At 52.8% G+C, this 20,845-nt stretch overlaps 1 protein-coding gene across 1 annotated transcript; it reads left to right on the forward strand.

Moving 5' to 3' along the window:
- Nucleotides 1-6,146: 6,146 nt before the first annotated feature.
- Nucleotides 6,147-14,532, forward strand: NEURL3 (neuralized E3 ubiquitin protein ligase 3). The gene is made up of 3 exons (XM_058667389.1): nucleotides 6,147-6,412; nucleotides 10,039-10,524; nucleotides 14,452-14,532. The coding sequence occupies exons 1-3, from the start codon at nucleotides 6,385-6,387 to the stop codon at nucleotides 14,502-14,504; spliced, it is 567 nt and encodes a 188-aa protein (XP_058523372.1). The 5' UTR covers nucleotides 6,147-6,384; the 3' UTR covers nucleotides 14,505-14,532.
- The last annotated feature ends 6,313 nt before the right edge of the window (nucleotides 14,533-20,845 follow it).

The raw sequence follows: 20,845 nt of genomic DNA on the forward strand, positions 1-20,845 counted from the left end.
CACAGTGTTCCCATGTCAGCACTTCTCCCCAGCCCCCAGGTTGTTTTGAAAATCCCAGTGGTCGTTATTGCTCTTCTCCCTAGGATTAATCAGTGATGACCTGGATTCATACCAAGATAAATTCTCCATTTCCTGTGGCAGGCCCAATAAAATATGTCTTTTTATAGGCAGAAATAATGGGGCCCGGTGCGGTAGCCTAGTGGCTGAAGTCCTCGCCTTGCGTGTACCAGAATCCCATATGGGTGTCAGTTCATGTCCTGGCTACTCCACTTCCATCCAGCTCCCTGCTTGTGGTCTGGGAAAGTGGTCGAGGACGGCCCAAAGCCTTGGGTCCCTGCACCCAAGTGGGAGACCCAGAAGAAGCTCCTGGCTTCAACTTAGCTCAGCTCCTGCCATTGCGACTATTTGGGGAGTGAACCAGTGGGTGGAAAATCTTTCTCTCTGTATCTCCTTTTCTCTGTAAATATGACTTACCAGTAAAAATAAACAAATAAATAAACCTTTATAAAACTTTATTAACTTTTTAAATAAGATTTATTTTATTTTTATCGCAAAGTCAGATGTACAGAGAGGAAGAGAGACAGAGAGGAAGATCTTCCATCCGATGATTCACTTTCCAAGTGACTGCAACGGCAGGTGCTTCTCTTATCCGAAGCCAGGAGCCAGGAATCTCTTCCAGGTCTCCCACGCAGGTGCAGGGTCCCAAGGCTTTGAGCCGTCCTTGACTGCTGTCCCAGGCCACAAGCAGGGAGCTGGATGGGAAGTGGAGCTGCTGGGATTGGAACCGGTGCCCATATGGAGCGTTCAAGGCCAGGACTTTAGCCATCAGGCCACAGCGCCGGACCCATGACTTAACCTTTAAAAAAAGTAAGAGGGCCGCTTTTCAGCAACTCCTTTAAAGAAAGACTTCATTTCTCAGATTCTATGACAACCAGCTGTGGCCATGTTATGTAATTTCAGTAAAGAAGTTGTAAATGAAGATGTTGCCTAAGCCTTCCAGCAAATTAGCTCCATAGGGCGACCAGTTGAGCTGAAACATGGGCCCTGTAAGTCTCTTCCTTCCTTATTCCCAACATTGTGATGTGCCAAGTGGGGCTTGCACAGCCCTTTGGGTGCATAAAGTGGCTGAGTATACAGGCCAGTGCTGGAGCTGGGCAACGGCCAGCCTAGGTGCCCCTGTGGCCATGGCTGCCTTGTTTGGCTTACCTCAGCTGAGTTTATGTGGAAAGTGAAATAATATCTGTCCCCTCCCAAACTGCTGTTCTCTGGAGTATCCTCTTGTGTGCAGCAGGGAGGTTCTGATACCACTGCACAGTGTGGCAGAAGACATGTGCGTGCCTGTCTTCGCATGCGCTGGCCCAGCTTCCTGGAATGCTTTCCTTTCCAAAGATTTTTTTTTCTTTCCAAAGATTTTTAAAAAATCTATTTGAAAGGTAGAGTTACACACACACACACACACACACACACACACACACAGATCTACCACCTGTTGGTTTTGTCCTCAAATGGCCACAATAACCAGGGATGAACTAACCTGAAGCTAGGAGCCTGGCACTCCATCTGGGTCTCCTATATAATTGTCAGGAGTCCAAACACAGATGAGATGCTAGTGTTGTGGTGGCAGTTTGATCTGCTACACCACAAACTGGCCCCTTTCTTGTCTGTTCGAATCCTAATTGTTTGTTTTTTAGTTTTCATTTTATTTGAGAGAGAGAAAATGAGACCATTTTCATCCATGGATTTAGTTCCACAAATGTATGCAAAACTGGGAGCTGGGAACTCAACTGAGGCATCCTACATGGGTTGAGGGGACCCAATCTCTTAAGCCATCACCACTGCCTCCCAGGGTCTCCGTCAGGTTAGCAGGAGTCAGGAGCCAGGGCTGGGTCTGGACGAGCCAGGACTATCCTTGCCTGAGAGGTGATCAGACTCACAGTCAGCTCTGCTTCCTGCCACTAGGGGGCAGTGCTAGCACAGCCCTGTGGGCTCCAGGATTGCCTCTCAGCGCCCTTTTGGCCGTGACAAGCCCTTGCTAGCTATGGACTGTACCTGCAGTCCTAGTCCCTCAAGGGACCTCGATGGACCTTCTGAAATTTCCTCACGATGGGGAACAGATACAATAGGGTCCCATCCCGGCATCCTGCAGTACTGACCGCAGTCAGCAGGGGCCGCCCCACCGCTTGCCACAGGCTGGAAACTGCACCTGTCTTGAGGGACCGGTCCTTTTTTTCCTGGAAGGAACATTAGCAACCTCAGTTGGCCAGTTACCAGCCAGGTATTGAATCATGTAATCTTCCCACGACATGGGAGCCCTCGGAAATGAAGACTGCAAGAAACAGGGAAGCATTTTCCTTCCTTTGGTTTGCTTGAAGAGCAGATAGCAGTGTGGACGGGTGATGGGATACAGGGCCCGGGGTAAAGGGTAGCGAGGGTGGGCACAGCTTGCCTGTTCAGTTTCTCTCTGTCTCCGTGTCTGAGTGTGGGCTTCTTGCTTCTGTTGTCTTCTCACACACCAAGAAGGTGCCTTCTTTGGGGGTGATACATCACATGAAACTCGGGAGTTGTAGAAGGAGGTCTTGCCCGCTAGTGCTTAGTTTCTGGGGAGCCTACCCCTGCTAGTTGAGATCTGCAGGAGGGCCCGGCCCACCTGGCCTCCTGGCCTTGGGCAGTTTGCTGGTCAGGTGGCCAGGAGGTAGCGACAGCATCTGGGAGCTGCTGTACATATCTCTGGGTTGGGAATATGGTTTATCCACAAAACACTGTGGGCTCAGCCTTCCAGAATCCACCTGAAATGACCAGCGCTGCAGGTAGAGCCAAAGGCTGGGAAACGTGAGGAGGAACTCACAGGTCCTGCAGCTCCCAGAGTCCAGGGAGACCTTTGGGGCACTGTGTAGGGTGCCGAGTTCCGTTTCTTCACCCTAAGAGGTCCTTTGCTGCAGTTCGGGTCAGCTGGAGCTGCTGACCCTGTGTTGATCCTCACACAGGGTTACTGGCCTTTGGAGCCTGAGTCTGGTGGAGACGCCGAGGCAGCCCAGCCAGGGGCTGTATTGGGAGCGCGGGAAGGTTCAGGCTTGCAGGAATGCCTTTGCCCATCAGCCAGGGAATGGCTATTACCCTCACTATCTGATCCAAGCCATGGAACATGAGGCCCCTCCCTTGGGCTTCCTGTGCCACACACTGAGGTGGGGGGCCTCTGGGGAAGGTAGGGGAGCCATCCCAGGTAACCTGAGGCAGAAACTGGGCCTCCAAACTGCCCGTCCTCTGCCACCCCAGCCAGAGCCCATGCATGAAGGCCAGCCCTCCCTGAGCTGCACCCAGGGCAGTAGCTGACAGTGACCTTGATCTGGGATTGTGGGAGGGACTCAGTCAGGAGGTTGACTTAGGGACCACAAGACCCTCATATCAGCCTCAGGCCTTGACACCCCCATGGGTGCGGGGAGGCTCCTGGAGCCACCCGCTCGGCCCATGCCTGTAGCACCTAGGTGGGGTCTATGACCTTGTCGCCATGTGAGAGCCAGATGGGTGCTGGTCATGACAGGCTAGGCCATGATACCTGCAGGGTCACATGAGAGCTAGGTCTGGAGGTAGACTAGGCTGGGCTAAGTTGTGGCACTCATCAGTAAGAGCTGGAATGCAGGCCAGTCTGACTAGGCTGCAGTACCTGCTAGTAAGTGACATGACTGGGAGCTGGCCATGTTAGGCTGGGCCACAGCACCTGCCAGCATGCACAAGACCTAAGCTGGGAGTTGGCCTGATAGGGGAACCTTGTGGACCTCCCTGCTGGGCTACTGCTTCCTGAGGTGAGTGTGAGAGCTGAGACTGGGGATAGGCTGGGCTGGGCAGAGTTACAACACCCATCAGCTGGCATTTGGGTTGGCCTGCTGATGTGAGAGAGAGAGCCATAAAAGAGGCGGGCCAGCAGCTCCAACTGGCAAGTTCCAGGACTGGGTGCAAGTCATGTAAGGTTGGACTACAGTACTCCCTGGCAGGTGCAAGGTCTGGGACTGGGTGCAGCCCTGTTAGGGGAACTGTGGGCACTACCCTGTGAGCAGCTGCAGCTCTGGTAAGTTGAGCTCACAGATGAGCATGAGAGCTGGGTCTGGAGGTGGGCCAGGCTGATCAAGACAGCAGCATCCATTGTCGTATGTGTGAGCTGGATCTGGGAGCATGTTAGGCTGATCTAAGCCGCAGCACCCATGAGTGTGCACAAGAGCCAGATGGGATATGAGATGGACTGGGCTAGGTCACATCAGAGGTTGGCATGCACAAAAATGGGGGCTGAAGGCAGGCCTGGCAAGAGTTATTGAGGGATACCCCAAATAGACCATGGCACTCATTGTTGTGGGTGAAGACTAGGTCTGTGGTGGACTGACCGGGGCTAGGCTGCAGCACCCATCAGTTGGCATGAGAGATGGGACTGGGGGCGGGGACAGAACTGACCAGGAAGATGCATCCACTGGTATGTGCATTAGCTGGTGCAGGTGATGAACTGAACCTAACCCTGCACTGACTGACACACAGGAATTAAGTCTGAAGTCACCCCAGGTGAGGGTTCCTGTGGGACTCCCCAAATAGATCACTGGATTCAAACCCTGGCCACAGGGAAAATCACAATATATGTGGTTCAGCCTTGGAGTACATGTACCAGCCTTGGGCCACCTCAGTTGCTGATGGACAGAGTGCCCTGGTGCACGTGGGGGACATCATAGCTAACTAACCTAGGGCAGCAGGGGATGTGGAGTTCCTTGTTGGAGGATGGAAAGCAGAACAGGTTGGACAACTCTCCTGGCCAAGTTTTACAACATGTTCCTGGGCTTTGTGGATACACTAAGGTGGACTTGGTCAGCCAATAGATCTTGGAAGGATTTTTCTCAGCCCTAGTGCTATAAGTCAGCAACATCTCAGAACTATTAAAACCACTTAAGTAACATCCTTGGAACATTCTTCCCCCACATAGGGGTCTCTAAGATGACATCAAATGTCTGTCCCTCATCCTTGGTGCTGATGTGGCTTGACAGTAAGGAACAGCCCCTTCCGCTTTTGCCCCAGCAGACCAGGAATAAAAAGAACTGCAACATTTGTCCCCCCACCGCTTCCTCCATAACTCAACCCTCCCCACTTTAATCGGAGGCCTACATGCTGTGTATCCCTCTCAACTATGCACACAATACTAAAAATAAAACTAAAAATTAAAAAAAGAAATTGGAGCAGTCAGGACTTGAACTGGTACCCATATGGATGACGGATGATGCTGTCATGGGTAGAGGCTTAACCTTACGATGGCACGGTGCCATCCCCAGATGCTTCTATTTTTAAAAAAAAAAAGATTTATTTATTTTATTACAAAGTCAGATGTACAGAGAGGAGGAGAGACAGAGAGGAAGATCTTCTGTCCGATGATTCACTCCCCAAGTGAGCCGCAATGGGCCGGTGCACGCCGATCTGAAGCCGGGAACCAGGAACCTCCTCCAGGTCTCCCACGCAGGTGCAGGGTCCCAATGCATTGGGCCGTCCTGCTTTCCCAGGCCACAAGCAGGGAGCTGGATGGGAAGTGGAGCTGCAGGACATGAACCGGCGCCCATATGGGATCCCGGGGTGTTCAAGGCGAGGACTTTAGCCACTAGGCCACGCCGCCGGACCCCCAGATGCTTCTTAAAATCACCAGGGCCCAACGTTGTGGCATAACAAGTTAGGTAGCTGCCTGTGGTGATGCCACTCACAAGGGTGCTGGTTCATTTCCTTGCTGCTCTGTTTGGGAGAGCAGAAAACGATGGCCTAAGTGCTTGGGAACCCCTGTGACCTCTAGCAGAAACCCAGATGAGAACTCCTGCCTTCAGCCTGGCCCAGCTCTGGCCATTTAGGGATTGAGCCAGCAGTTGAATGATCGCTCTTTCTCTTTCTCTACCTCTCACTGTAGCTCTACGTTTCAAATACAGAAAAATAAATCCAGAAAAACAAACAAACCACTGATGCCTGGGTTCCCCCCCCCCCTCGCAAGCCAATGGAAGCTTTGGGGGGACAGGGGACAGGGCTGGGCATGGCTACATATTAACATGCTTTTGGTAATTCCAAGGTGCAGCCCAGTTGGCCTTGGTCACCCAGGAGTGAAGGCTGCCCTGGAATCATCTCTGGCCTTGGATCGCAGTTTCCTCCTTGCAGGCTAGCCAGCTGCCACAGGGCGGGTCAGCGACAAGCTGTGAGAACTCATCAGGAAATTCCCTGGATATTGTAACTCGTGACAGCAACATCTCATTAATCATCAACCCTGTAACATGATCCTGGGACCATAAAAAAGAAACCTGCGGAATCTCTGGAAACCTGGTCACTGGCCCTCAACACACTTTTCCTCCCAGACCCAGACACCTGAGTCCAGATCCCAGGCTGATGGGCGCCCGAATCTGCACCCAGATCAGTGAGTAGAGCTGAATTGCTGCTTCCACCTCAAGGTGCATGCAGTGGGGGTGGGGAGTGGAGGGTGGGTATCACTGCCTGCTAGGGAGGGATGGGATGGGATGGGATGGGATGGGATGGGTTGGAGGTGTGGTAGGTGTCGTCTCACCCTGGTCTGGCTGCCCTACACAGGAGTCCAGCTGGGGCTAGGGACCTGGATCCAGGATCCTTGCAATGATAAAATGACTTGCACAATCCATTTGCGTTTCACATCCTTGTGGCTGGGTGGGTAACAGGGAAGATGGGAGGCTTGGAGAAAACAAGTGATCCCAGCTCCGCTGAGTTAAGCTGGGGATGAGGGAATGTCATGGGTCAGACACCTCTTGTTGGGCCCTCAGTCTCCTTATCTGTAGGGTGGGGTTAATGCAGCCCACCTGGGCAGCAGGCAGGGCTGCAGACGCACGGATCAAAAAGGCAATAGATGCCAAGGAAGTTCCCCAGGAGCCATGCCTGCGGCTGCTGCGATCCTCAATGCAAGACCCCCTGGCCCTGAGGGGCCCCTAAGTTTCAAACACTAGCTTGCACACTGAATTCCAGGCATGGCCATGGTGGGTCCTAAAGCAGCAGCCTGCCGGTACGTGAAGGGCGAAAAGCTGACCGGGACCACTCCTCACCACTTCTGGCCAAGAGAATGTGAACTACTCATGTCTGAGTGTCTGCCTACAAGGTGAGGGCGAGTACAAGACTGTGAGGAGGGCTTAGCAGGTGCCTGGTACCCCCCAAGCCTTGATAGCTGAAGGGGTGGTGATGATGATGATGCTCCAGCCAGGCCTTTGCCAAGCAGGAGGCTGGCCCCATGTCACCCCTATTCCCAGAATGTCACCACAAAGATCCTACAGCTTGGATGGGTCTATCTGTCCAGGGATAGAGATACACAAAAATCGGCACCAGCCTTCCCTAACACCTGGCAGTGAAGGTGTTATTATCCAGCTGGGCACATGGCCTCGCCGCAGCTGTAGCTGGAGCGCTGTAGGCAATGAGCTCATGAGGGAAGGTCCTCTGCGGACAGCCACTGTGCTTGTCTGCTGGGAAATGGGCCAGTGGTAGGAACTGCATCCATGGGTGTGAGGGTGCTCTGGCACCTGGCCCTCCTACCCCAGGGGCGGCCCCCTGAGCTGTACCTACTCCACCACTCCCCAGCCAAGGAGTCAGGTGTTCTGAGTTGACTGGGACAAAGGGTAAGGGGCCCTGAGGGAGTAGCAGGCCTTCAAGCAGGGTGGAGGAGGCAGATGTCCACACCTTTCACGCCACTGTGACCCAGCTCACAGCTCAGGTGCCAGCGCCCTGGGAGTGGGGCATGCTCGTGCGGGCTTGTTCAGGCCTGCAGGAGGAGGGAGGCTTCCAGACTCACTGGCCCTGGACCTTGTACAGTGACCAATCAACTCAACCATACAAGAAGATGTGGGTCCCTGGAGAGCGGACTTCCAGGAGCCTTGCAAGGCCATCTTCAGGCCTTGCTCAGGGGCCAGCTTGAGGCAGGAAGTAGAGTCCGGCTGGGCAATACAAGGAAGCTGCAAGAATGCCCTGACCGTTAGGAATCTGCACATTTATCCGTGTTCTCTTGACCCCCTCTGCTCCTCGCTGGGGTCATGGGGAACCAGCTCCCAGGGGCTGCTGGGATCACCAGCAATGGGGTGAGCTTTGTACATGCCCAAACTCCCATCCAGGGTCCCCTGGGGGTCTTGGGTCCTGCCAAGAGACTCATGTGCCTACTGGGGTCCTTCCCAGGGAGTTCCCCTCCTCCCCAGACCTCCTGGGAGCTATGTCTGCTCCTAGCAACTTCCTGTCCCCAAAATGGGTCCTTCCAGGAGTCAGCCTGTGTCCCAAGCACCTGCCCAGGGGACAGGCTGGAAAGCCCATCTATAGCCAGGCCAGGCTCATCTCTGCTGGCCCCTCTTCTAGGCCTCAGCAGCTGAGCATGGCCTGTCTCTGGTTGTCCAGGCCCTGGGAGACCCCTTTTTCTGTATGGGCTGCCCCCAGGGATGCGGAGGCAGCCCCTATTTGACCCCTAGGTCTGCCCCTGCTTGTGGTGGGATACGAGCCGGTTGCCTGCCTGCTGTCAAGAGGGGGTCTCTGCTACCTCTTGGATAGTGGTGGGGGTGCGAGAGGGCTTTGATATCATTACTGTCTCCAGGATCAGCTGCTCCACCACAGCCACTGCGCTGGTTCCTTGCCAGTCCTGCCCCCACTGTTTTTACCCAGTGACCCAGCCGAGGGAGGGGGTGGTCTCCCCGTCCCAGGGTTTGCTGGGCTATAGCCACCTGCCTTCAAGAAACCCCTGGCCTTGCATCCAGGACCCCAGGGCTACAGGCAGATCCTGCCATTGCTTTTTGTGGGTAAGGACAGGGTGAGCCTTTGCGGGCAGCAGCCAGATCAGGAGCAGGTGACACTGGGGTCAGGGGCATGAGCAAGGGGGCAGCCAGTGGACACGCCAGGCTTTGTAAGGGACCTATTCAGAGACCCCAAGACTGGGGCGCCATTTCAGGAAGTTGATGTACCCAGGGTCTGTGCTCCTGTGCCAGAACAGAGCCAGCCTGTCCCGGGGGGGAGGGGTGGTGGTGGTGGTGGTTGGTGTCTGGAGGGATGTGGCAGCCATGTGCAAAGTCAGGGGCTGTGCCAGTGGTGAATGACCAGGTCTGGGATAAGAGACATGCCTCACCCTTTGCAGCCTGGGGTCTGGCTCAAGTTTTGGATGAATTTCCCTGACTTTATTTTCAGCAGGAAACAGTCGGCCAGCTTCCGTCCCCTGACCCAGAAAGTACAGGACCTGAGGGGGTAGGGAGAGGCAGGGATGGGAGCTGAGGCCCAGAGCTTGCTCGGCTGGAGGCAGTTCTGGGCAAGGAAGCTGAACCTGCTTCCTCCAGTCCCTAGGGGGTAGGGTGGGGCAGAAAATACTGCCCAATTAGGAATTGCCCTGGTGACAGCTAACTGCAGGCATGGGGGAAGTTCCCTGCTCTCAAAGCCCACTCCAGCCCAAGACCCAACCCAGGCTTTTAAGGAGCTCATGTGGGACCCCCCCTTTCTTCCAGCCTATGAGGGAAGGTTGACAAGCTTTATTTTGCTCCCCATAATCAGGCTGTGACCATCATGGGGTGGTACAGGGGGACATCAGCATTGCAAGCATAGTGGGAGGAACATGGCCCCCAGTCAGGAACCGCTGGGGTGGGATGGACCACAGCCTGCGTGGAGGCCCTTCCACTCCCAGGCTGTGTTGGGGTGCATAGAGAGTGAGTGATATAACAGACATCGCATTTAAGTCCCCCCAAGCTGTTACTGGGAGCTAGGCGTGAGCAAAGCCAGAACAGTCACTGGAATCCCTAGGGAGGGATTCCCAAACACGATAATGTCCTCCTGGCTCCAAGCGAAGGTGGGGTAATTGCGGGGCGTAGGGATGGAGTGTTGTTGAGGTAGAAGCTGGGGAACATAGAAATGGTTCTCCCAGGGGAGGGCAAAATGAATGAACTAGGGTGCTAAGGAGTGTTGAGGGGGCTCCTGGGATACATGAAGACCCTAAGGTGCCAGGGTCCCTAGGCAGGTGGGAGTTCCCTGAGGAAATGGCGTCTTGCTTTCCCTGTCCCTGTCCCACAGGTGTCCCAGAACCCCAAGAGGCTCTTCGCTTCCACGACCAGGCCAAGGGCGAGCAGGTGTGTCTGGACGCGCAGGGCTGCACAGCGAGCAGGTGCGCCACGTTCCACGATGGCATCGTGTTCAGCCAGCGACCCGTGCGACCCGGCAAGTGCGTCGCGTTGCGTGTGCTGCAGCGCGAGGAAGGCTGGTACGGCGGCCTCCGCGTGGGCTTCACGCGCCTGGATCCCGCGTGCATCTCCTCCTCCAACCTGCCACCCTTCGTGTGCCCGGACCTGGTGGAGCAGAGCCCCACATGGGCGGCCATGCTGCCTGAAGGCAGCGCGCTAGTAGGGGACTTGATCCGCTTCTGGGTGGACCATCGGGGGCGGCTGTACGCCAAAATCAACAGGAGCCCGCGATTCCTGCTGCGCAGGGACGTGCTCCTGGGCGCGCCCCTCTGGGCTGTGATGGACATCTATGGGACCACCAAAGCCATCGAGATGCTGGGTGAGGCGGCTGCGGGGACCCAGACGGTTGAGGGTCAGGATTAGAGATGGAGGCTGGGGTGGCCCCCTCATGCACTCAGAGCCATGGGGAGACGCTTCATTTGTTTGTCAGTCCTTGCCCAGTGCCAGGAATGAGGATGGTGCTGGAGATATCAGCCCCGCCAGATCTGGTCATAGGGAGGACAGACTAGTTAGTCCCCTAAGAATTTATGAAGGGACCAGGGCATGGCAGGCTGGTACAGGTTAAGCCACGGCTTGCAACTCCAGCATCTGTTATTGGAGAGCTGATTGGAGTCCCAGTTGTTCTGCTTCCCACCCAGCTTCTGGGATAACAGCGGAGGTTGGTTCAAGTGTATGGACCCCTGCCACCCACACAGGAACTTCCAGCTTCCAGCTGCTAGCTTCAGCCTGGCCCTGGCCATTTGGGGAGTGAACCAGCAGATGGACAAGGTCTCTCTGCCTCTATTTCTGTTTCTTTCTTTATTCTGTTCTAATTTTCAAATGAATAAATTATCAATTTAAAAAGACATATTTGAAAGGCAGAATTAGCAGAGAGATCTTCCATCCGCTGGTTCACTCCCCAAATGGCCACAATGGCCAGCACTGTGCCAGGCCAAAGCCAGGAACTTCTCCTGTGATTCCCATGTGGACGCAGAGGCCCAAGCCCCTGGGCCATCTTCATCTGCTTTCCCAGGTGTGTTGGCAGGGCGCTGGATCAGAAGTGCAGCAGCCAGGTTTCAAACAACTGCCCACCTGGCCTACGGGCATCACCTGAGACATGACCAGCTGCCCCAGCAACTCTCAAAAGGCTGGTCATGTTTCACAGAGAGCAAAATATTTGGGCTAGGCTTTGCAGTCTTCATAGGAGTTCACTGGAGACAAAGGCAGTGATCTAGGGACCACAGGAGTCATTGTGAGGGCTACAGGTACACACCACGCCTGTCAATATAACAGCCCCGGGGCAACTAACCTGGGGAAAACGAGGGGCTCTGTTTGGAGGGCAGGGAGACCAGAGCCTTCTCTGGAGACAAGTGGGAGTACTGTTGCAGGGTGCAAGATGTATTAAAGTCCAGGATGTATTAGAGATTTTTTTTTATTAACCAAGTGTGGTGATGGCAGTGCCCACTAGAAATTGACAAATGAAAAGTCCATGTGGCAATCCAGTCTGAATCGAAACCCTGAGAGGAACAAGTGGTCATTACTGTGAAATCATCAGTTAAACTGAAGACCTACGTTCCAGCTTCCCCAACAATATAAATTATCCTAAGAGACGTGTTGCAAACAGGCTGGACACATTACAGAACTGCCAACATTCACCTTTCCCTGGCTTCTCTGCCCACATTCCATCACTGCTAGGCCTCACCTCTCCTGGAACTCTCAAAAGTACACACATTAGAAATACAAAGCATCATAACATTTGCATCTTCACTGTCTCACCCAAGCAGTGAACAGAGGGTAAGGAATATAGACAGACATTCAGGGGCCATGCTCAGGGAATACCTGTCCTTGGAGTCTGTCCGTGGGAAGCTGGAGAGCAAAGAGGTACTGGAGAGGCCAAGAGTCAGTGGCAGAGTGAAGCACATGACCAAGAGAGAGCCCCTCCCCCACCATGGGCACTTATGGGGGCTTGTGAGGGGAGTGGTTACCCAACAAAGCAATACTGCCCGCTCTCAGGTACCAGGTGATGCTAGGAGAACATTGCAGGTGGGCAGAACGGTGGCATAGTGGCTAAAGTCCTCGGCTTGAACACACCAGGATACCGGGTGCCAGTTCTAATCCTGGCAGCTCTACTTCCCATCCAGCTCTCTGCTTGTGGCTTGGGAAAGCAGTTGAGGACGGCCCAAAGCTTTGGGACCCCGCACCCGCATGGGAAACCTGAAAGAGATTCCTGGCTCCTGGCTTTGGATCGGCGCAGCACCAGCTGTTGTGGTCACTTGGGGAGTGAATCAATGGACGGAAGATCTTCCTCTCTGTCTCTCCTCCTCTCTGTATATATGACTTTGCAATAAAAATAAATCTGTTTAAAGAAAGCAGGAAAGAAAGAAGAAAGAAAAGAAAGAAAAGAAAGAAAAGAAAGAAAGAAAGAAAAAAAGAAAGAAAGAAAGAAAGAAAAGAACGGACCCTGTAAGTGGAGGAGGTGTGGTTTTCAAGCTCTTGACCCTGAACTAGCTGCCTAAGACCACCACAGTCCTGAGGAGACAGCAGTGTGCCCTGGTTCTGTTAGTCTATTCCCCCTTTCTGGTTCTGTAAATTTTATTTTCAGATGTGAATTAATTAACTATTTATTTGAGAGGCAGAGAAACAGACCGGAATCTCCCACCTACTGGGATTCACATCCGCAAATGGCTAGTACCTGGGCCGTCTGGAATTGAGACCCGGGAATGCCTCACAGGTGCCCCACACGGATGCAGGGGCCTGGCTATCTGAGCTGTCACCACCGTGGCCTTCCAGGGGTGTAGAGCAGGAGGCTGGTGTTGACATGGAGCCTGGACCCGAAGCCAGGCACCTTGAGATGGCAGACGCCAGCATCCCAAGTCATATCTCCTGTGAATTTATTTCTATGCAATGTTCTAAAAACATCCCTTAGGTGGTATGCAAGGTTTTTTTCTATATTTTTATTTATTAGTTTTAAAAAATATTTATTTTTATTGAAAAATCAAACATACAGAGAGGAAACTCTTCTGTCTGCTGGCTCATTCTCTAAGTGGCCGCAACAGCCAAAACTGAGCCATTTCAAAGCCAGGAGCCAGGAACTTCCTCTGGGTCTCCCATGCAGGTGCAGGGTCCCAAAGCTTTGGGTTTTCCTCGACTGCTTTCCCAGGCCACAAGTAGGGAGCTGGATGGAATTGAGGCTGTCAGAACACAAACTAGCGCCCACATGGGATCCCAGTGCTTGCAAGGCAAGGGCTTTAGCCACTAGGCTACTGTGCTGGGCCCTTTTCTTTCATTTTTATCTGAAATCTTTTTTATTATTTATTTATTTATTGGTTAAAAAAGGTGAAAGAAAGTAAAAATGTCATGGCCAGAAAGAGGACAGGATGGAGGGAAAAAAAGGCAAAAATAAAGAAAACATCAAATATGAAAATTCTCAGATAATGCATTTATAAACATAGAAATGGTTACAATGAAGATGGCTGTGATGAATGGGTATGAATATATGGGTGTGTGTATATATATATACTTATTTGTGTCCAGCGTCTGACCATGGCAGCTAGGGAGCTCAGTTTAGTCCTTGCTTGCCCTGATTCTTTCTCTGCAGCACTTTCTGGGCTTTGAGAGCACAACCCCTCAACGGTTCCTTGAAGGTCAGGATGGGGAGACTGAGTGTAGAGGGCTTTGGCTGGTACAGAAGGTGGAGAGGCTCCAAGGGACCCCCTAACCCACAGTTCTGTAAGCCACCCTTGACCAGCTCTGGCCCCTTGGGAACCACATCTCAGCCCCATCTCCTTTTACCAGAGGTAGGAAGTGTAACAAGGTCATGGACGGCAAAGGATGGCTCTCAGGGATTAGGGCCCGTGAGAAGCAGCTGTGCTTTTTGCTGGGAAGAATAGAACAGGAGACTGGCTGCAGTTTGGGCTCCCACATCTGTTAACAGAAAGGGCTGGTCTCTAGTCTACATCAGCCCACATTCTGAGGGTGAGGAGGGTGAGGAGAGGGCGTGTCCCATGACGGGCAGTTTCTTTGAGGTCATAGCAGATCCTTCCTGTGAGCTCCAACCCCCAATTTAGAAGCTGTGCCTGGGCAGGGGAGGCAGCTGGGTTCACCGTCAATTCAGTGTCCTTGGCCAGTTGGGAAGACTGACGTTCCTCCTGAAGAGGAGCCGAGAGTAAGAATGGCATCTCAGTGATGGAAAACCGCACCTGAGACCCAAGGAGGGGGGAGCTGAGGCTTGCCAAGGGACACTTAACCCCTGTGTCGAAATCCCCAGCCCTGGGCAGTTTGCACAGTCCTTCGGCACACAGTCCAGTCCTGGAGCACTGAGTGGGCTCAGCCCGGGTCTGTCCAGCCCACCGCAGCCTTGTACCTCTGGCTCCGGATGCAGGTGAGGCTGAGAGCCTGCCTTTGGGTGGTGGCAAGGAGAGGAAGGACTGAAGGCGGTGGGTGTAGGAGGAAGGTGGGCGTAAGAGGAAGGTCACACCGCAAGGTGTAACTGCCAGGGGGGATGGCCAGAAGCCCAGGCATCATGCTGCAGATGGAGAAGGAGATAGGCGCTTGGCTGCTGGCCTCAGGCTGCAAAGGGAGAGGGGAGGGCGAGTTCTCTCAGGGCTCTGAATTTTCCTTTCTGTCTTAGATCCCACAGCCAGCTGGTACCCCATAGCCATGCCACAGGCCCCGTGGGAGAAGGTGCTGCCTGAGCAATCAGGTAAGTAGCAGACGTTCCTAATGGCAGCCTCCCAGCTGTGTGGAGCAGGACCCTGGGCCGATTTCACAAGTGACCAGAGCACATGCATGAGCAGATAATGTGACTGTGTTCTTGCTTGCAAGAACAATCTCTATTCATTGGAAACGCTTTGCCAAATAGAAATAAAGATGAAACGATAAAGAAGTTTTTTTTTAAAAAAAAAACCATTACCTCTTGGATGGATTTTTTTTTCCCCTAGTGTTTTTGTGATTTCTTTTGTTTTTAAAGATTAATTTTTGTGGCAGGCAGAGTGACAGAGCAAGAGCAATCTTCAGTCTCTTGGCTCACTGGCCAAAGAGCCGAGCCAGGATCCAGGAACTCTGTCCAAGTCTCCCTCGTGGGTGCAAGGGCCCAAGCCTTTGGGCCAGATCAGAAGTAGAACAGCTGGGACACAAGCCATCCCCCCATATGGGATGATGTGTTGCGGGCAGTGGCTTAACACACTGTGCCACAAGGCTGGGCCTAGGGTTTTGTGTTTCTGTTTTTAGACAAAGAGACAAAAAGAGAGACAGAGAGAGCACTTCCATATTCTTGCTCATATCCAACATGCATGTGATGGCCAGGGTTAGTCCAGGAAGCCAAAGCTGAGAGCTTGCAACTCAACCCGGGTCTCCCGTACAGGTGACAGGGACCCAAGGCCTTGAGCCTTTACCTGCTGCCTGCCAAGGGTCTGCTTAGCAGGAAGCTGGCGTCAGGAGGTGGCGCTGGGGACAGGACCCAGGTGCTCTGACATGCGGTGTAGACGGTTCACCAGGTAGACCAAGGGCAGCGCCAATCCCTGTCCACACTGCGCTTCCATCCTATTTATCCAAACCTGCACCTGTGATCACTCACGCTATATCCAGGGCACAAGAAAGAGAAATAGTAGTTAAGAACCCGGAAAACAATTCCAACAGTATAGCCTGTCATTAAGAATGATTAGTTATTTCTAGAATGGGGGGGTTCACTGCCACTGTGGAAAGTGAAGGTGGGAGAAGGCTATAAAGGTAACGTCAAGAAGTTCATGGAAAGTGTAAACTGTGAATTAAAACAAATCAAAAGAGATATAAATTATTTTGAAATGCACGCAGATGGTATTTTTTCCCCATACATTTCCCCTGAACTGTTTGAAGACCCCCTAGCAGATACATCATGGATGTGACACTTGGTGACATCTTCAGGGTGTCTTTGAGGTCATGATTTTCGCGGGACTGCTCAGCGCTCTGCCCTGTGGCTGCATTCTGACCCCCAGTGTCTCTTCTTTCCCCCAGTCACACAGGCCGAGGAGTGTGTCATCTGCTTTCACCACGCCGTCAACAGCTGTCTGGTCCCCTGCGGACACACACACTTCTGCAGCCACTGTGCCTGGAAGGTCTTCAGAGACACAGCCAAGTGCCCCATGTGTCGCTGGCAGATCAGGGAAGTGGCCCCAGTGAGGGCCGTTCCTGCTCCTGGGACAGGGGAAGGCTCGTGAGAGAGAGAAGAAAGCTAGTGCCAACAGCCAGATGGGCCTAGCTTGAGCAGGGGTACCCTGCAGAGGGCCCAGCAGGGGCCTGCCCTGGCCAGCAGTGGGCAGTAGAGAGAGGAGTAGTGGGCCTAGCGGCTTCCCTGGGCCTTTCCCCAGCAGGGCTGGGGCCTGCTCACATGCCGAGCCTTGGGAAGGTGTGGCCTGGTCCCTGGTCTGGCTGCCTCCAGGAAGGCGTCCTTGAGTTGGCTGGCAGCCCTGCGTCTCTGTCTAGCCGTGAGGTTTACAGTCGATGAGGGCCAAGGCAGTGGTTGTGTGTCCGCCTCGTCCACCAGGCCTCCATCTGCAACTGAGTCAGCCCGGAAATTCAGCGCTATTGTTGCCGGTATTTTCTTTTCCGCTTCCGGGATGTGAAAATAAAGCTTATCCTTCAAGGAGGTTATTTTGTATACTACACTCTTCTCACTGTGGTTGCTGGGAGCAGGCAGTAGCAGGTTGGTCAGGATACCTGGGTGTTTGAGCACTTGTCTTCTTTCTTCCTCTGATCTTCCGTGCCTCCCAGGGGACTGGGTGAGGCTGTCCCCCATCCTCCACGCCTCGCAGGGGACTGGGTGGGGCTGTCTGGATGAACAGCAGGGAGGGTCCCCCTGTTCCCAGCCCTCATGACCCTCAAGTCAGAACCTGCCTTGCCCACAAGCTCTGGCAGGGATCCAGTGGGAGTCACACCTGTGACTTTGCTGTTGTCCCTGGCTTCATGACAAGGTTGAGGATTTATTAGCTTGAGGCATCTCCTTAGAGCAAGTTTAAACTGACTGTGCTTTGGGGTGTGACTGTGACCTCTATGCCTGGCCCACGGCCAACCAGGGGCCAGCAGGTCGGTCTGATGACAGTAGGGGGACACCCAGGTGTCGTGTACTCGGCAGTAGATTCTCCCCTCCACTACCCATATGTGCTGTGACTCTGGGCTCTGATCTCTCTCCGCTCCTGGCAGAGACACAAGGTCAAGGTAAGGTCAAGGTCATTCTCTTGCCAGGGTTGAAAGACCTTTTTCTAGAACATGGACCCAAGAGGGTGCCTAGACAGCTATCAGGGGCTTAGCTTGAGTCCTGGCAGCAGCTCACCAACCCAACACCGCTCCTTAAAATATATATATATTTGAAAGGTAGAATGACAGAGATCCTTCATCTGCTGGTTCATTCCCCAACGAGCTCAATGGCAGGGGCTGATTAGGCTGAAGCAAGGAGCCTGGGATTCCATCCATGTTTTCCAAGTATGTGCAGGGGCCCGAGCAAGCACTTGGGCCATTTTCCACTGCCTTCCCAGGCACAGGAGCAGGGAGCTGGATGAACTGTGAACAGCCAGGATTCAAACCAGCACTCGTATTGGCATCCGGCGTTGCAAGGCTGGCCCCATCCCACTGACGTTTGCCAGGAACCCTATATATCCAAAACACCTTGGAAGGATTTCTGTGACTCCTGAAATAGACTTTTTCATTCTCTAAGTGTCTTCTTGCTGTTGTCAGATTTCACAGTAACCCCCAGCCGGAGGTGGGGCTTCTGGAATGGGACAAAAGATGGGGTGGGGGAAGGGTCTCTGTGAACCATTCTTCTAAAACAGCAACAGGAAACTTGGAAATGAAACAAAGACTAATAGCAACCTGCAGAATGTTTATCCAAGAGGAAGTGCCCAGTGCCGGTTAGGACCACGGAAACTGCTAACTATGGTGCTCCTTCATGCTCCGCAGGTGCCTTACAGCCCCTGGGGTGGGGTGGAAGGGTAGGGAACAGATCCAAGCAAGGTCCCCACCTGGCCGGCCCCTCACGCGCCTTTGAGAGCTTCCTCTCGGGGTGGTATTACATAACCAGGTGTGCAGCTCTCCCCAGGGGAACACTCGACTTTCCCAGGACCCCTGTCAGGCATAATCAGATGCAACTATTCCGCATCACAGGTGTTGAAGGCGGTGAGATCACCTGTGATCCACGAGCTTAGGTAAACTTAAAAAAGGAAAAAAAGATGTCCACAGAGGGCTAAAAAGGCTCTGGATGTTCCTGTTTTGTTGATCTAAAAAAGCTGGGCTCATGCCCAGGCAAGAACTGAGAGCCCCAGTCTCACTTGTGACCCTTCTCGAGGCCCTGTGCAAGCAGGAAGTGGAGAGCAGGACAGAGGCGGTAAGCTGCCTACCAGAGACAGGCAAAGGGTGGGCAGTTCACCCGCTCAAGGTGCTGAAGGAAGCCTCTGGTGAGCCCCAGCTGACCGTTTCACTGAGCAGAAGTTTCATCCATCTGCATGTTACCAGGAATATACATGAACAGGGTTAGCCCCAGAAAGTCCCTAAACATAGCAACAACAACAAAAGCAAAACAATAACAAAGGGGCTGGTGTAGTGGCACAGAGGCTCAGCCTCTGCCTGCAGTGCTGGCATCCTACATGGGCATCCATTTGAGCCCTGGCTTCCCCACCTTCAATCCAGGCTCTCTGATAATGTCCCAGAGGAAGCAGTGGAGGATGGCTGGTTCAAATGCTGGGGTCCCTGGCACTCATACACAGGATGCAGATGAGATTCCAGGCTCCTGGCTTCAGCTTGGCCTACGCTGGCTGGTCTGGCCAGCAGGTGGAAGATCTTTCTGCCTCTCTCTTTTCTAGTCGCTTTGCCTTTCAAATAAATATTTCTTCTCCTTTTTTCTCCTTCTTCTTTCACTAAGGAAAGAAAGCAGATGTCTTCTTGGGCTTTATTGCTAAAATGTCTACAGATGGTTCAGTGAGAAATAGAAGACACAGAATTCAGTGTGTAATGTGCTACCATTTTGCACAGGAGTGAGAAATACTAAGATATGCTTCCATGTGGTTGACCTTTCATGCAGACTGTTTCGTGGGGATGCCCTGATGGTAGTGGGGGCAGGCGGCTCAGCGGACAAAGTGGTGCACTGGTCAGAGCCCAGGGAGCACTGCGCTACACTGCACGCCTTCTCTATCCCTATTTGAGTTTGAACCCTAAAATCTGTTTTTTTTTCCAAAGATTTATTTATTATCATTGAAGACTATTTATTTTCATTGGAGAAACAGATTTATAGAGAGAAGGAGAGACCGAGAGAAAGATCTTTCATCTGCTGGTTTACTCCCCAAATGTCCTCAATGGCCGGAGCTGAGCCCATGAGAAAACAGAAACTTCTTCCATGTCTCCCACATGGATACAGCGGCCCAAGGCTTTAGGCCATTCTTCAGTGCTTTCTCAGGTCACAAGCAGGAAAGCTGACTGGGAAGTGGAGCAGCTGGGACATGAACCAGCACCCATATGGGATCCTGGCGTTTGCAAGGGGGAGACTTAGCTAATTGAGCCATTGTGCTAGGCCCAAGATTTATTTATTATTAAGCTAGAATTACAGAGACAGAAGGACACACACACACCCCCCAATAAGAGATTTTCCATCTGCTGGTTCGCTCTCTAAATAGCTACAATAGCCTGGACTGGGCCAGGCTGAAGCTGGGTTTCCCACATAGCTGCAGGGGCGGCCCAAGTTTTTGTACCATCTTCTGATAACTTTCCACATGCATTAGCTGGGTGGTGTATTGGACATAGAGAAACCAGGATTCGAACTGGTGCCCACATAGGATGCTGCCATCTCCCCTTCCCACCTTTCAAAAGGAACACAGGTAATGCCTATTAAGAATTATTTAATACATTAATTCTGTACATATTTTTTTTAAAGATTTATTCATTTTATTACAAAGTCAGATATACAGAGAGGAAGAGAGACAGAGAGGAAGATCTTCCGTCCGATGATTCACTCCCCAAGTGAGCCGCAACGGCTGGTGCGCGCCGATCCGATGCCGGGAACCTGGAATCTCTTCTGGGTCTCCCACGCGGGTGCAGGTTCCCAAATCTTTGGGCCATCCTCGACTGCTTTCCCAGGCCACAGGCAGGGAGCTGAATGGGAAGTGGAGCCTCCAGGATTAGAACCGGCGCCCACATGGGATCCCGGGGCGTTCAAGGCGAGGACTTTAGCCGCTAGGCCATGCCGCCGGGCCCAGGCAAAGCAATCTTGAACAAGAAGAATAAAACTGTACTGTAGGTAACATACTTCCTGATTTCAAAATAGATTAAAATTGCTATAGTAATTAAAACAGTTTGGCAGTGGCATAAAAACAGACCAATAGGGGCCATCACGGTGGCACAGCACAATAATCCTCTGCCTGCAGTGCCAGCAATCCTAATGGGTGTCAATTTAAATCCCCAGCTGCTCCACTCCCCACCCAGCTCCTTCTCTCTGAGAAGGCAGTAGAGGATGGCCAAAGTCCTTGAGCCCCTGCACCCATGTGGGAGATCTGGCAAAAGCTCCTGGCCCTTGGCTCCTTGCTTCAAACCAGCCCAGCTCTGGCCGGCATGGCTATTTGGGGAGTGAACCCACAGATGGAAGATGTCTCTGTCTCTGTCTCTCCTTCTCTTTCTTTGTAACTCTGACTTTCAAGTTAAAAAAA

The sequence above is a fragment of the Ochotona princeps genome, chromosome 8 (assembly GCF_030435755.1).
Source record: "Ochotona princeps isolate mOchPri1 chromosome 8, mOchPri1.hap1, whole genome shotgun sequence".
Classification (NCBI taxonomy): Eukaryota; Metazoa; Chordata; class Mammalia; order Lagomorpha; family Ochotonidae; genus Ochotona; species Ochotona princeps.

Coding starts and splice junctions, on each gene's coding strand:
- NEURL3 (XM_058667389.1), top strand. CDS start 6,385: ATGGGCGCCCGAATCTGCACCCAGATCA. Junction 6,413..10,038: donor CCGAATCTGCACCCAGATCA/GTGAGTAGAGCT, acceptor CCTGTCCCACAG/GTGTCCCAGAACCCCAAGAG. Junction 10,525..14,451: donor CAAAGCCATCGAGATGCTGG/GTGAGGCGGCTG, acceptor CGAAATCCCCAG/CCCTGGGCAGTTTGCACAGT.